Source organism: Puma concolor, chromosome E3 (genome assembly GCF_028749965.1).
Source record: "Puma concolor isolate L17-30 chromosome E3, mPumCon1.1.hap2, whole genome shotgun sequence".
Lineage (NCBI taxonomy): Eukaryota > Metazoa > Chordata > Mammalia > Carnivora > Felidae > Puma > Puma concolor.
This window is the reverse complement of record NC_141682.1, coordinates 33,855,521-33,869,130: the sequence shown is the minus strand read 5'-3', so window position 1 is coordinate 33,869,130 and position 13,610 is coordinate 33,855,521. Positions and strand designations below refer to the sequence as shown.

Genomic DNA, 13,610 nt, shown 5'->3' with positions numbered 1-13,610 from the left:
GCCACAGTCAGTTAAGCGTCTGACTCTTGATTTCAGTTTAGGTCATGATCGAATGGTTTGTGAGTTCGAGCCCCACATTGGGCTCTGTGCTGACAGCGCAGAACCTACTTAGGATTCTCTCTCTCTGCCCCTACCCAGCTCATGCGTGCATGCTCTCTCTCTCTCTCTCAAAATAAAGAAATAAAATACACTTAAAAAAAAAAAAAAACTGGCCAGACATTGCTGCCTGCCCCCAAGTTCTTAGCCGGAGGCTGGCGCTCTCTGTTTAAAACAGGCGAAGAAGGCATTCTAGCATCCAATCGGGACTTCCCTCTTGAGATTACTTAAAGGACTGAGAAAAGATGGAAGGAGGAATCACTTTCTTGCTTGTAACACACACAGCGTCACCTCCCCTGCCAGGGCCTGGCTCCCATACTTCAGGATCAGCACTGTTCTATCGCAGTGTCCCCATACCTCCCCCAACCCTGCGCCTTTCCCCCATATTGAGGGTCCACCTCCTACGAGGCATGTTCAACTCCATCACTGGATGCAGGTGAGGACTTATGCTGATCTGGAGCCCCCGGGGGCCCCAGCTCTCAACAGCAGCAGCCTGTTCCCAGGCCATCAACTGCTTCAGCCCGGAGAAGTCACCAGCCTCTCTCCTAGCAGAGGTCAACAGGACTGAGGCACATCACAGGCCCGAAAGTGCAAGGGGGAAATTCAAGGACGGGGCCCAGGATGAGTTACAAGGTTTGGGCTGTGGCCTCGGGGACAGAACCCTAGGATCATGGTACACAGCTAAGGCTGTCTTCTAAACCCGTGCTGGACTCAAAGTCTGCATGGGGAACTGTGTAGACGTGGCCATTCTAAGTGGATTCCTAGGACCACTTGGGCAAATACTTGCTCTGTAGCACAGGTGCGGATGGGGCCCTAGAATTCTCCGGAAATGCTTCTTGCCAAAAGCAATCAGGCTGAGCTCAACAATGAACAGTTAAAAAAAAATTTTTTTTTAAGTTTATTTAAGAGATTGAGCAAGCACGTAAGCAGGAGAGGGGAGGAGAGGGAGAGAGAGAATCCCAAGCAGGTTCTGAGCTGTCAGCGAAGAGCCAACACGGGGCTTGAACCCACGACCTGTGAGATCACGACCTGAGTCAAAACCAAGAGGCAGACGCTTAACCAATTGAGCTGCCCAGGTACCCCAGAACAGTTATAACTTTAAAGGGAGCACCCTCAGGGGCGCCCGAGAAGCTCAGGTGGTTAAGCGTCTGCCTCTTGGTTTTGGCTCAGGTCATGATCTCACAGTTTGTGGGTTCAAGCCCACGTTGCGCTGTGTGCTGACTGCTCAAGAGTCCGGAGCTTGCCTCGGATTCTGTGTCTCCCTCTCTCTCTGCCCTCCCCTGCTTGCACTCGCTCTCTCTTTCAAAAGTAAATAAACATAAAAAAAAAATTTTTTTTTAATGACTATTAATAAAAATCCACATGATTGCAAAACATCTCTGATCAGCGGGGATGAGACTGTTAGTAATAATCCCAAACTTGCCTGGAGAAATTTAGGGAAAAGCCTGTGCTCCCCACCTCCACCCAAAAGATAGTTTTCCATTGATAATATAAATACTTTGAGTCGGCTTCTATCGAATGTTTACCACACTCCAAGCACCACACCCAAGACTCCACACCTTAATCCGCTTTGAGTAATGTCCTCAAGGAGGAATTCTCGTTCCCAGTTTCACGGGTGAGAAACCAGCCCCTGAAACCCACCAAAGGAGCTTCCCGCGTCACCTCCAGGCCTCAGACTTTGTGCCACGAAACATGCCAACGTGCGGCATTTGACCCACAATAAAAAATGTCTCATTAAAAGAAAATGCTTGTGCAATAACCGAAGGGTGGAAGCGATCCCCGTGTCCCCCTGGGGAAATGGATCCACGGCGTACACATCCGATGAGATACTGTCTAGCCTTATGACAGAAGGACATTCTGACATGATCTGCACGGAGGGACCTCGGAGACACTGTACCCAGTGAAATAACCCCGTCACAAAAGAACAAAGGGTGTATGATTCTACAGGTGCAAAATACCCAGAGCGGTCAATTCATAACAGACGGGAAGTAGGATGGCAGCTGCCAGGGACACAGGGGACGGGGGAGTGGCCTCGTGGGGAGGGGGTTCATTAAACACAGGAGTTCTTTTCAGTTGGGGAAGACGCAAAAACGTTCCGGAGACAGACGGTGGTGGTGGTCGCACAACAATGAGCGGGAGCTTTGCACGAGTGAACTCTACACGTAATAAGGATTGTTACGGACTGAACAGTTTGTGTCTCCCAAAATTCACGGCAAAACCTAATCCCCACCGTGACAGTAAAAAGACGTGGGGGTCTGTGAGAAGTGATTAGGTCATCAGGAGGCTCACGAATGGGATGGGTGTGCCCTGAATAGAGAGACCTCAGAGAGCTGCCTCAAAAAACCCTTCTGCCGGGACACCACGAGAAGACGAGAAGACGATGTCTGTGGACCAAGAACCGGCCCGCCACCAGACAATGAATCGGCCAGTGCCTTGATACTGATGCTTAGGATCATGAGGGATAAATGTCTGTTGTTTCTAAGTCTATGGTATTTTTGTTAGAGCAGCCTGAACAGACTAAAACAATTGTACATTTTTTGTTATGTTTGTTTTACCACAATAGCAGGACAGTTCTTCCTGGAAGAAGGAAGGAAGGAAGGAAGAAGGAAGGAAGGAAGAAAGGAAGGAAGGAAGGAAGGAAGGAAGGAAGGAAGGAAGGAAGGGAGGGAGGAAGGAGGGAGGAAAGAGGGAGGAAGTGAGGGAAGAAAGAAGGGAGGAAGGAAGGAAGGAAGGGAGGAAGGGAGAAGGGAGGAGGGAGGGAGGGAGGAAGGAAGGAAAGAAGGGAGAAAGGAGGAAGGAAGGAGAAAGGAAGAAGGAAGGAAGGAAGAAGGAAGGAAGGAAGGAAGGAAGGAGGGAGGGAGGAAGGAGGGAGGGAGGAAGGAAGGAGAGGGAAAGAAAATTGAAATTAAAAGCATTATTCATGGATCATTTTTTTTTATTTTTTATTTTTTATTTTTATATATTTTTTTTCAACATTTATTTATTTTTGGGACAGAGAGAGACAGAGCATGAACGGGGGAGGGGCAGAGAGAGAGGGAGACACAGAATCGGAAACAGGCTCTAGGCTCTGAGCCATCAGCCCAGAGCCCGACGCGGGGCTCGAACTCACGGACCGTGAGATCGTGACCTGGCTGAAGTCGGACGCTTAACCGACTGCGCCACCCAGGCACCCCTGGATCATTTTTTTTTAAAAAAAACAACAGAAAATTCAACCTCGTAGGTTCCTCTCCTTCATCACACAAAGATTGAAGGGGTGTCTACTATGTGCTGAGAGGTACACCAAGCAGGGGGGCTCCCTTGCTGAAACGGGGGCGATGCCCTGAAGAGACGCAGACAGACAAGTGAACCAACCAATACAGGAAAATCACGGCCACCGACACAGCGCTTACTATGTTCCAAGCACCGGTTCAGCGGGTTTATATAATCCTTCTGGCAGCTCGGAGGCCAGAACCATTATCATCTCTATTCTACAGAGAAGGAAACTGAGACACAGAGAGGTTAAGGAACCTGTCCAGGATTGCAGAGATGGTGAAGCCAGGATTCACACCCAGGCATTCCATGCTTCTAACCCCACACTGTGGGCTGGAAGGAGCGATGATAAACTACATAAAATGCCGTTTGTAGTCAGCAAGCTACAACCTGTGGTCCACATCCGGCCCCGCTGCCTCGTTTTGTAAATAAAGTTTTATTGGAACACGGCCACGCTCGTTTGTGTGTCTACTGTCTGTGGCCCATCTACATGAACAGAACTGAGTCTGTGACAGAAACTGTACGGTCTGCAGAGCTGAAAATAGAATCGGGCCCTTAACAGAAAAAGTTCCTCAACCCTGTTCTGGAAAGATTAACAGAAAAATGTCCAGTAAAGAGGGGAGGGAAGGCATAGACGCCAACTCTGTCTTCTGAAGGTGTCTCACATCTCTCCCCTCCCCCACCCGTCTGAGGCTCCCACCCTGGCACAGGCAGCCATCCCCTCGCCCTGGACGCCTTCCAGAGCCTCTTAACCATTTCCCTGTGAGCACTCTTCTCCTCTGCAGCCCTTTTTGCATCCAGGAAGGAAAGAGACCCACCTGGGGATAAGACTGGAGCCCAGTGCCTTTTGCTTAAAACCCTTTGAAGGCTCGCTACTGTTCTCAGAGCAAAATCCGGACCCCTCACCAGGACCTGCCAGGACCGTATGACCCGAGCCTGCTCCGTGCTCCAAGTTCATCCTCCATGCGTCCTTTGCACTTGTTGCCGCTCTTGGGAATGAAGAATCTTCCCAACATCCCTTGGCTGCCTAACTCCCTAGTGACCTGCTCTTGATGAAACTGTCACCTGCTACCGGAGCTATAGAGTGGTGTATGTGGAGGGCTTACACCGCCCAGCAATTTCCATTGAACCTTGCCTGAAGGCCCCTCACTACCCCCCAAATATACATACAACATACCTTTGTGGCTGTAACTATTTTATGAATGCAGGTTCAAGGCTAGTCCCCTGCCCTCCCCCCCCCACCACACCCTGCAATCGGTCATCCCTAAGTCCTTCCTGTGTGCACATTTCACACCGCTCTCTTCCAGAATGCAAGCGCCAGGGGGATCAGGGCATTGTTTGCATGGCCCCTCCTTTCATTCCTAGCCAGCGGCCAGCACGCATCTGGCTCCCCAGGAGGCTCACCAAGTGTGTGCAGAGCAGGAAGCATAAAATCCATGCAGGGAGGACCCCCCCCCCCCCCACCCAGAGGTGAGGGGCGGCCTGTTGCATTCGCACAGGAGCAGTGGAGAGGGCAGTACGGGGGAAGCAGGAAGACAGTAACAACATTAGCCGGCCCTTCACCCCTGACGCTGGGGAAGCCTTTGAAGGTAAAAGGTTACATTTGCAAAGATGCTGATGTGGGCGGAGATCTGCTCGGGCCCATTTTCTGGGCCTCTGATAACCGCACCCACTCTCACTGGTCACGTTCAGCTGCAAGGCCCCGAGATGGAGTGAAGGACCCCAGGGCTGTCAGCAGCTTCTTGGGTGCTGTGGTGACAGCCGGGCCAAGCTCATCACCAGGGTCACAAGGAAAAGATTTGTCCCAGATGCTCGAATGCCCCTGGGACGCTCAGGGACCCTCACCTTTACTGGTGGACAAGTTGGTCGACCCGGGATGGTGGGATGGGGCAGGAGGGCAGGTTGGCCAGATGCTGCTGCCGCCCTCGGGAGGAGGTGAGGATTCGGAAGCGTGGACGGTGGCCCTGGGGCGTCTCGCTTACCTTAGCCAGCTGTGTCTGGAGCTTATTCTTCACGTCTGTCACCTCGGAGATGCGGGCGCTGAAGGCCAGGTTGGTGTTAGTAAACTGCTTCCACATCTGGTCTGACAAGGTCTCCAAGAGGTTCTCAGCCTCCTCCCGCAGCCGGATGGAGTTGGCCCGCATGTTCTGTGAGTGCCTGATGTTGTCGTTACTGAACTTGGCCCAGGTCTCGGGCACGGAGACCCTGCAGGGGGCACAAAGACGAACTGAACACAGGAGAGGAATCGGGGGGCTGAAGACAGGCCTTGGGGATCCCCCGATCTGGAGAGTCTCACCTTGGGCACCCCTGACATCTGGGTCGGGACCATTCTCTGTTGGGGGGTGGTTCACCCTGAGCCCCCCTCTACCCACTAGATGCCAGCAGTAGCTCCCCTCCAGTCGCGACAACTAAAAATGGCTCCAGACATTGCCAAGTGCCCCTTGGGGGAGGGGACAACCGTCCCCTCGCCCCGGATGAGAACCACAGGGCTAATCCAAACCCCCCACTTCACAGAGGAGGCGGCTGCAGCCTAGCAAGAGCGGATCTCCCAAAGGGCACTTGGTGCCTTGTCACAGAGCAGAGATTCCTTCGAGAAGTTCCTTGTCAACTACCCTCCCCGAAGTCACAGACACAGGCCACGAAGCAGGCCTCGGGGGCACATGCTGACTGCAGGGCTGCTTCCGTTCCGCATCGATCACTGCACAGACTCATTCATTTGACCAGAGTTCTCTGAATGCCCACCACATGCCATGCATCGTTCTAGGCACTTGGGAGAGAACCATACACAAGAACATCAACCTCCCTGTCCTCAGGGCGCGAAGTTGCCAGTAGAGGACGAAGGACATTAAATAAAGATCTGTACACACGGAAGGACTGTAGACAGAGAGGGACTGATGGAGGTGGTCATTACGTGCCCGTCAGGGTCATAGAAGGAAATAAAAAGGACGCTCAGAGGGCATTGAGGCGCCCTTGGTTGAGCAAGCTCACGAAACCGTCACCACCAAAGTCGGGAAGGGCAAGGGGAGAGGGCGAGGAAGGGGTTGGGGAGCCCTGGAGGAGCACACACCCTGGCGGGGGAGGGGTGCTGGAAGAATAAACCCCCAACATCCTTCTCTCCCTGCCCTCAGCCTCCCGCTGGTGCCCCCCTACTGGCTCGAGCCCGAGTGGGAACCCCACGGAAAGGCGGTCGGCAGCAGGCAGTCTCCACTATGGGACCGCCCGCAGGGCGGCTGAAGGATGGCTCTCAAGGCAGTCCCGGAAGGCTTCTCAGAGGCGGTGAAGCCTAAGCGATTCAGTTTCGACAACAGAAGATACTTCCTGCCTTCCTGCCTGCGTACGGAAATCCGTGCAACATACAACCAATGTGTTGCATGGGGGTCCTCTCTGGGAAGCCCATGAGAAAGAGGGACACGCACTTCTCTGAGCGGGCTCCAGGTCTGGGGTCAACCAGACTTGGTACCTTTATTTTTTTTTTTTTTTTTAATGTTTATTCATCTTTGAGAGAGAGAGAGACACAGAGCTCGAGTGGGGGAGGGGCAGAGAGAGAGAGGGAGACGCAGAAGCCAAAGCAGGCTCCAGGCTCCGAGCAGTCAGCACAGAGCCGGACGTGGGGCTCGAACCCAGGAATCCTGAGATCATGACCTGAGCTGAAGTCGCACGCTTAACCCACTGAGCCACCCAGGCGCCTCCAACTAGGTACATTTGTAAGGTCTTTTCTAGCTGGGAAGCCTCCAGTTCTTAAATAAATCATCTTTATTTTCAGGCAGTAGAGAAAAAAGAGACTCAGTTTTCTGAAAGAGGAGTCTCTTTTCAGACATTTTAAAGCACGCTTAGATTGCATGGTGAAGAGAAATTAAAAAGCAAACATATAATATGTGATTGTCTGGTCTGTCTTTTACAGGAGTTAAAAATCAAGCCGTAAAGGAGGTCTAAGCCTTCTGGAGATGGGAGAGGGTGCTGTGTCTGATGCTGACCTTTCATCCAACAAAGACTTGAGGCTCAGAGAGGTAAAGTGCCTTTGCCAAGGTCACACAGCTACTCACCATCAGTCCAGGAAGAGGGAGGCACCAGGGACAGCAGAAAGGGACTGCAGATTGACTCTGTCTCCTGCTGCCGACGGGGCACACTGTTCAAGGTCAGGAGCAGCAACCTCTAAGCCCTTGCCCTCCCCTGGAGCAGACAGCTGTGCTTCTGAGAGAAAATAACCAAATAACCTGCTCAATCACACTCTCCCTGGGGGGGATGTGCCAGAGGCAGCTTGTCGACTGGTGTGCCTCCGTAGGGGGGACGTGGTTTCTGGAGCCTGTGCCCTCTAGATGCAGGAGGCGGCAGGCTTTGCCAGGAGGCAGGAAGGTGCCCAGGTAAAACACACAGGCTTGGTGCCCAAGGTGGGCTCAGATTATCGCTCCTCGGCCTTTTGCCTAAGATCAAGTGCAACGTGGGCTCAGATGGGTCCAGTCACTTCAACTCTCTGAGCCTTAGCCTCCTCATTGTAAAAAGGGGATAATAATGGTGCCTACCGCCCCCCCCCACCCCCGCCCCGGGGTTCTTGAACGACTAAATGTGAAACCCCTATCTTGGCCACTGGCAACAGCAAGCCCTTGATAAGTGTTTATCGTTCACAAGATGCTGTTTGTAAAGTGCAGTGCCCAGCAGGCTCCGAGTCTCGGCCGTGAGCTTTCAGGAAGGCATCCATTTGAGAAGGGAATCCTCCAGACTCCAGCTGCGGCTGAGGGGGCCGAGGCCCCTGAAGTCCTGCTCGCATGGCCAGCCAGCCCCACAGGGGAGTCGAGTCGCCTTGTCAGGAAGAGGAGGAGGGTCCCCAGAAGCTGCTACTGCCGGCAACCCCAAAGGGTCATTTCAACCCTTGGGTATTTACTAAGGCCCAGGAGGTGGCCCCGGGCTCCAGCCAAGGAGATGAACAAGAAATTCCTCTCCTTTCTTCCCTCCCTCCCTTTCCCCTTCCATTCATTCATTCATTCATTCATTCAACAGTTACTGCACACCTACTAAGTGCCAAGCACAATTTTATGTGCTAGAAGTTTTTTGCTGTTTTTTTTTTAAGAGACCAAAATAGGGGCACCTGGGTGGCTCAGGTGGTTAAGCATCCGACTCTTGATTTCGGCTCGTCGTGATCTCATGGTTTGGTTCATGAGATTGAGCCCCAAATAGGGATTCTCTCTCTCCCTCTCTCTGCCCTTCCCCCACTCCATACATGCACTCTCTGGTGCGCGCCCTCTCTCAAAATAAATAAACTTAAAAAAAAATGAAACCAAGATAGATACCACCCCCCAGCTGTACCCAGAGCACCTCTCTGTCCAGCCATCATGACCTTGACTTTGGACTGCCAATCAGGAAAGCAGGCCCTAGTTCTGCATGAAATTCCATCAACAGTGACATGCCCATGACGTTGTCAGGCACACAGAGGCACCTAGCCCAGAGCTGCTGTGACAAGTAAATGGGGTCATGCAGCAAGCACTCAATAAATATTAGCTGCTGTCACTCCCCCACACCAGGCTCTGTGCTCTGCGCTCCCCACACCCACCTTTTTATTCTCATAGCAACTCTGGGAGGTGGGCACTGTTTTTATTCCAGTATAGATGAGGAGATCGGAGCGCAGAGAGATTAAGTACTTTGCCCCAAGCACTAGTGGGGAGGCTGAATCTGAAGCCAGGCATTCACCGGAGGGCATCAGTTACTCTCCCAGCTGAGCTTGAATGCCTCCTCCTTCTGGTTACACCCGTTCTGTTTTGGAATTTGTTTGGTGGAATTGCTAGTCGGGGTGCCCGGCACGCCCTGGCCCAACGGCAGTGGCTGTGGGACCCTCACTAAGCCAATCCCTTGCACCCTCTCGCTGGAATTTGAATCTTGGGTAAAAGGGGGCAAGAACAAAGAGACAGTAGTGCGCTGACAACACAGCTGATGAGCTCCCACTTCCTGGCTCGTTCAAGCTGCCAGGACCTTCCCTTCTAGCCTTCTCCTGGAGTCTGTGGCTCCCCCACAGCCTTCCAGTAAATTCCATCTTGTCTGAAGTTAGCCAGATTTGGATTCTGTGGCTTGCAACTGAGGATCCCCACTCAACCACTTTGCCTCTTACTTTACGGGTGCACAATGACCTTTTGTGGCTCTTGGCAGTAGCAGACCCAGAAGCCCTCAGTTCCACCAAGCTTGGCCAGAGAGGGGGACCAAGAACCCAGGACTTACGTGCCATCGACTTTCTCCATGCCGTGGAAGAAAGTGATGCAGTCTGACGTGTTCCTCAGATTATAGCACTTCTCATCGATAAACTGGGCCGAGCTTTTGTCCTCAAGGTCCCTCTCGAGAGCGTGCTGAGCATCTCGGTTATCCCTGTGGGGGGCAGGGATTTGTCCATAAACTGTGCACTTGCCCAGAGTCCCTCACGCGAGGTCAGCCAGGAGGGTGGTGCAAAGCCACCGGTGAAAGCCAAGTCTCTGGACTCCCAGGAGGGTGCTTGATCTACCCTCAATGGTTTCTCCACCTTTTTCCCACCTTAATGCCCCCACCGCATACCCAGCGCCTCCCTGTACTTCTTCCTTCGCCCCAATCCAAGCAGATCCGTTGTCATTTAGAACAGGGATGGGCAAACATTTACTGTAAAGGGCCAAATACGAAATATCTTAGGCTTGGGTCGTATGGTCTCCGTTGCAACTACTCAACTATGCAGGAAAACAGTCTTAGGTCATAGGTAAATGAATGGGCGTGGCTGTGCCCCAATAAAACTTTACAGAAACAGGCTACGGGCCAGATTTGGCCCTCCCAGCTGTACTTTGCTGACCTGACTTACAGGATACGAATTCACACTTTGGAAAAAGCCTGGAGTCAATTTAAATCCCTTCGCAGATCATTGTGTCTGACCTTCTGCCAGGCACAGAGGGAAAAGACATGATTAAGACCCAGTCCCTACCTTCAAGGTGCTCACAGATTTGTGTGAATTCAGTACAAATGAATAAAGAATGAGAAGGGCAACAGTAAAGGTTTGAAAAGGGTACAGAGTAACACAGAGAAGGAAGCCACCAACTCAGGGTGAGGAAGTTTCTGAGTTGGGCTTCCTAACAACAGCAGACAGGTGAACCGAGTTGGGTTGAGGGGGTGAGAATTCCAAGCTCAGGGCACCACGTGTGTAAAAAGCAAAGAAGGTAGAGACATCCAGGTGCTTGAAGACCTGTAACCAGCGTTATGAAGGCTGGCAGAATCAGGGACAGGGCAGAGTCAAAGATTTGTGCGGCACCAGGAGCCAGGTGGAGTCAGGAACTAACTGGACAGTCAAAAAAGGGTGGAATCTAGAGACTGGGGAGAAGTCAGGGATTGGGCAGAGTTGGTGACTAGGTGCAGCCAGGGATTGGGCAGCCAGGGATGGGCGGAGTCAGGGTCTGGGTTGAGTCCGTGGTGGGTGGAGCCAAGGAGTGGACAGTCAGGTATGGGTGGAATCGGAGAGTGGGTGGAGTCAGGGACTGGGCGGAGCCAGGGATTAGACCGTCAAGGAAGGTTGGAATCAGGGACTGGGGGGAGTCAGGGACAGAGCAGAGGTGAGGAGAGGACAGTTGGCAGGCCGAGTACTTGCACCTGCAGGGTTAGTATCTTGGCCAAGAAGCTTAGATTTAAAGGCCACCGTGTGCCAAACTCCAGACCCTGGAGAACCACTTCCGTGATTCTTGCCGTATTCTCAAAGTACCTGCACTATTATTTACTTGTTACTTTTCTTTTTTAAAATATAAATAAATGTGTTTTTTTAAATTTTTTTTTCAACGTTTATTTATTTTTGCGACAGAGAGAGACAGAGCATGAACGGGGGAGGGGCAGAGAGAGAGGGAGACACAGAATCGGAAACAGGCTCCAGGCTCCGAGCCATCAGCCCAGAGCCCGACGCGGGGCTCGAACTCACGGACCGTGAGATCGTGACCTGGCTGAAGTCGGACGCTTAACCGACTGCGCCACCCAGGCGCCCCTAAATAAATGTGTTTTAAAGGGAAAATCTACCTCACTGTCTTTAAAGGAACTTCAGTAGCCCTATTAATGGGTCACCTCCAACATAAATACTAAGTAAACACGAACAGAATCCTAGACAGATAGAATCTGTTGTCTCCAGAAGGTTCTAAGCCTGAACCTTTTTGTTTCTCTCTTGATTGAAATAAGATTAGTCCGTGTTAAAGACACACAAGCATCGACTAGGACTTTTGCCTTGAAGTGACGGGGAATAAAGAAGGGACTAACCTTCACTAAGCCAGGTGATGTCTACACCACCTAAAGTGAGTGTGCATGTGTCCGTCTGTCTGTCTCTCTCTGATCTTTATCTCTTTCTGCCTCATCTTTCTTGGTTTCTCTCTGTCTTGGGGACTTTGTGTCTCTCTTTGTCCCTCTCCCCTGTGTCTGTTCATCTTTTTTACACTTTCTTTTTATGCTATGGATCCGGATGCTGGTGAGGGGTTTCAAAGAGGCCAGAAGCAAGGACAGTAAATCCTGGCGGTGCACTCCCACCACCTATCAAAATGCTCAGGAAGTCATGCTGGGACAGGAGGAACCATCCTGAGGTTCCTGGGGCCTTCTGAATTAGCAAAGCCATGGAGAAAGGGGGCCCTGTCCTGCCTAATGAACATGAAGACCAGAATGATAGAAAACATCTATGCCAGAGCATCAGAGGGGACCCAGGGCCTCAGCATCCCTGGTCAGCTGGTCCAGCTTCCTAGCCCACGCTAATAAGCCTAGAGAAAAGGGGGCCGCCTCTGTCTCCCCTCCTTGGCCCATGACATAGAGCCCACCCAGCGCCACGGCTCACCCTGATGGCGGCCTATGAGGAAAAGCTCGAATATGGCCTCTGCCCCACCAGGAAGTGCCTTTTGTGCTTTGCCACGGAGCATCTGGTGAGGTAAGGACATAGTTCTGCCCAGATGCAGGCCTGAGGCCCCACCCACAAAACCCTGAGTCAGCAGCCCAGTGCCAGGGCGGCCGCCACCTGAGCAGGTCAGCGATGGAGCCTCCCCACAGGGGCAAGGCCACACTGAGTTCTACCCCATCAGTGAGGCTGTGGCCAGTTCTAGATTAATTAGGGTGCCCCGGAAGCCATCCTCTGACAAACGGGCCAGTGCCCGAGGTCAAACAGCCCCTATGGAGGGTGGCTGGTACTCAGTCCCAGCAAAGGGGAGGGACGCCTCTCCACCTGCTCTGGTTCTCTCCTCCTACCCTCCCTGCCTGGGCTGCCTTCACCTCTCTGCGTCTGTCCCCAGTCTCCATCTATTTTCCTCGTTCTGTGTCCATTCCTCTCCATTTCTCTGGCTGTCCTTACTCTCCCACATCCTGTTCATTGCTGGGGTCACACCGCAGTCCCCTCCCACCCCCAGTCCTGTCTTAGGACTTCCCTTCTGGGGCCCAGCTCCCCAATTCCAAGTTTCTGGGCTTTTCTTCCCCCTACTGGCTTGAACTCCAGCCCTCTATCACCACAACACCACGGTCTGCCATCGCTCTATGTCAACCACAAATGGAAAACCACTCTTTCTTGTCCAGAATGGGTGATCGTAAAAACAAGGGCAAGAAAAATACAATCAAGACATGTGCCTGCCCAAAGCGCTCTCTTTGTTAAAATGTTCCCTTTAAAATGCAAGTATGTAGGGGTGCTGGGTGGCTCAGTCAGTTGAGGATCCCACTTTGGCTCAGGTCATGGTCTCATGTTTCGTGGGTTTGAGCTCCGTGTCGGGCTCTGGGCGGACAGCTCAGAGCCTGGAGCCTGCTTCTGATTCTGTGTCTCCCTCTCTCTCTCTGCCCTTCCGCTCACGTGCTCTGTCTCTCAACAAAAATAAACAGTACATAAAAAATTTAATGAAAATAAATAAATAAATAAATAAATAAATAAATAAAATACAAGTATGTAAGCGTTTTTTTTTTTAAGCAAATTAATTTACAGACAAACATGTGGCAAACGATAGTGGAACATGGGAGTGGAAATGTCAGAAATCAGGACCCAGGCAAACAAATGACAGAACTCAACTCTGCTTTCGTCCACCCACCTGTGCCTGCAGCCACCGCTGTATTTGCATCTCATTTCGGACCCCACCACCTCTGACGGCGGCCCTGACCGCACCCTTAGGTCACCGCCCCGGATGCTCTCTTATCCCCGGTGACTATCTCCTGTCACAGCAAGCCAGAGCAGCAAGCCCCCAGGGCTCATGCGCAAGCTGCCCGGCACCCCTCAGCATCCCAGCCAGGCTACCCATATGCCCCATGCAGCTGGAGGGGAGGCTCGGGCTCTCTTG

At 52.2% G+C, this 13,610-nt stretch overlaps 1 protein-coding gene across 2 annotated transcripts in view; it reads right to left on the bottom strand.

The window, feature by feature from the left end:
- Positions 1-13,610, bottom strand: part of TEKT5 (tektin 5) — a 41,050-nt gene that overhangs the window by 22,674 nt on the left and 4,766 nt on the right. For both annotated transcript variants that reach the window (XR_015245246.1, XM_025916886.2), the window contains exons 4-5: positions 9,550-9,693; positions 5,328-5,550 (exon numbers count right to left, since the gene is read on the bottom strand). Coding sequence is in view for 1 of the 2 variants with exons in the window: in XM_025916886.2 (XP_025772671.2) it covers positions 5,328-5,550; positions 9,550-9,693 (367 nt within the window). In the remaining variant the exon portion in view is untranslated. The remainder of the gene's footprint in view (positions 1-5,327; positions 5,551-9,549; positions 9,694-13,610) is intronic.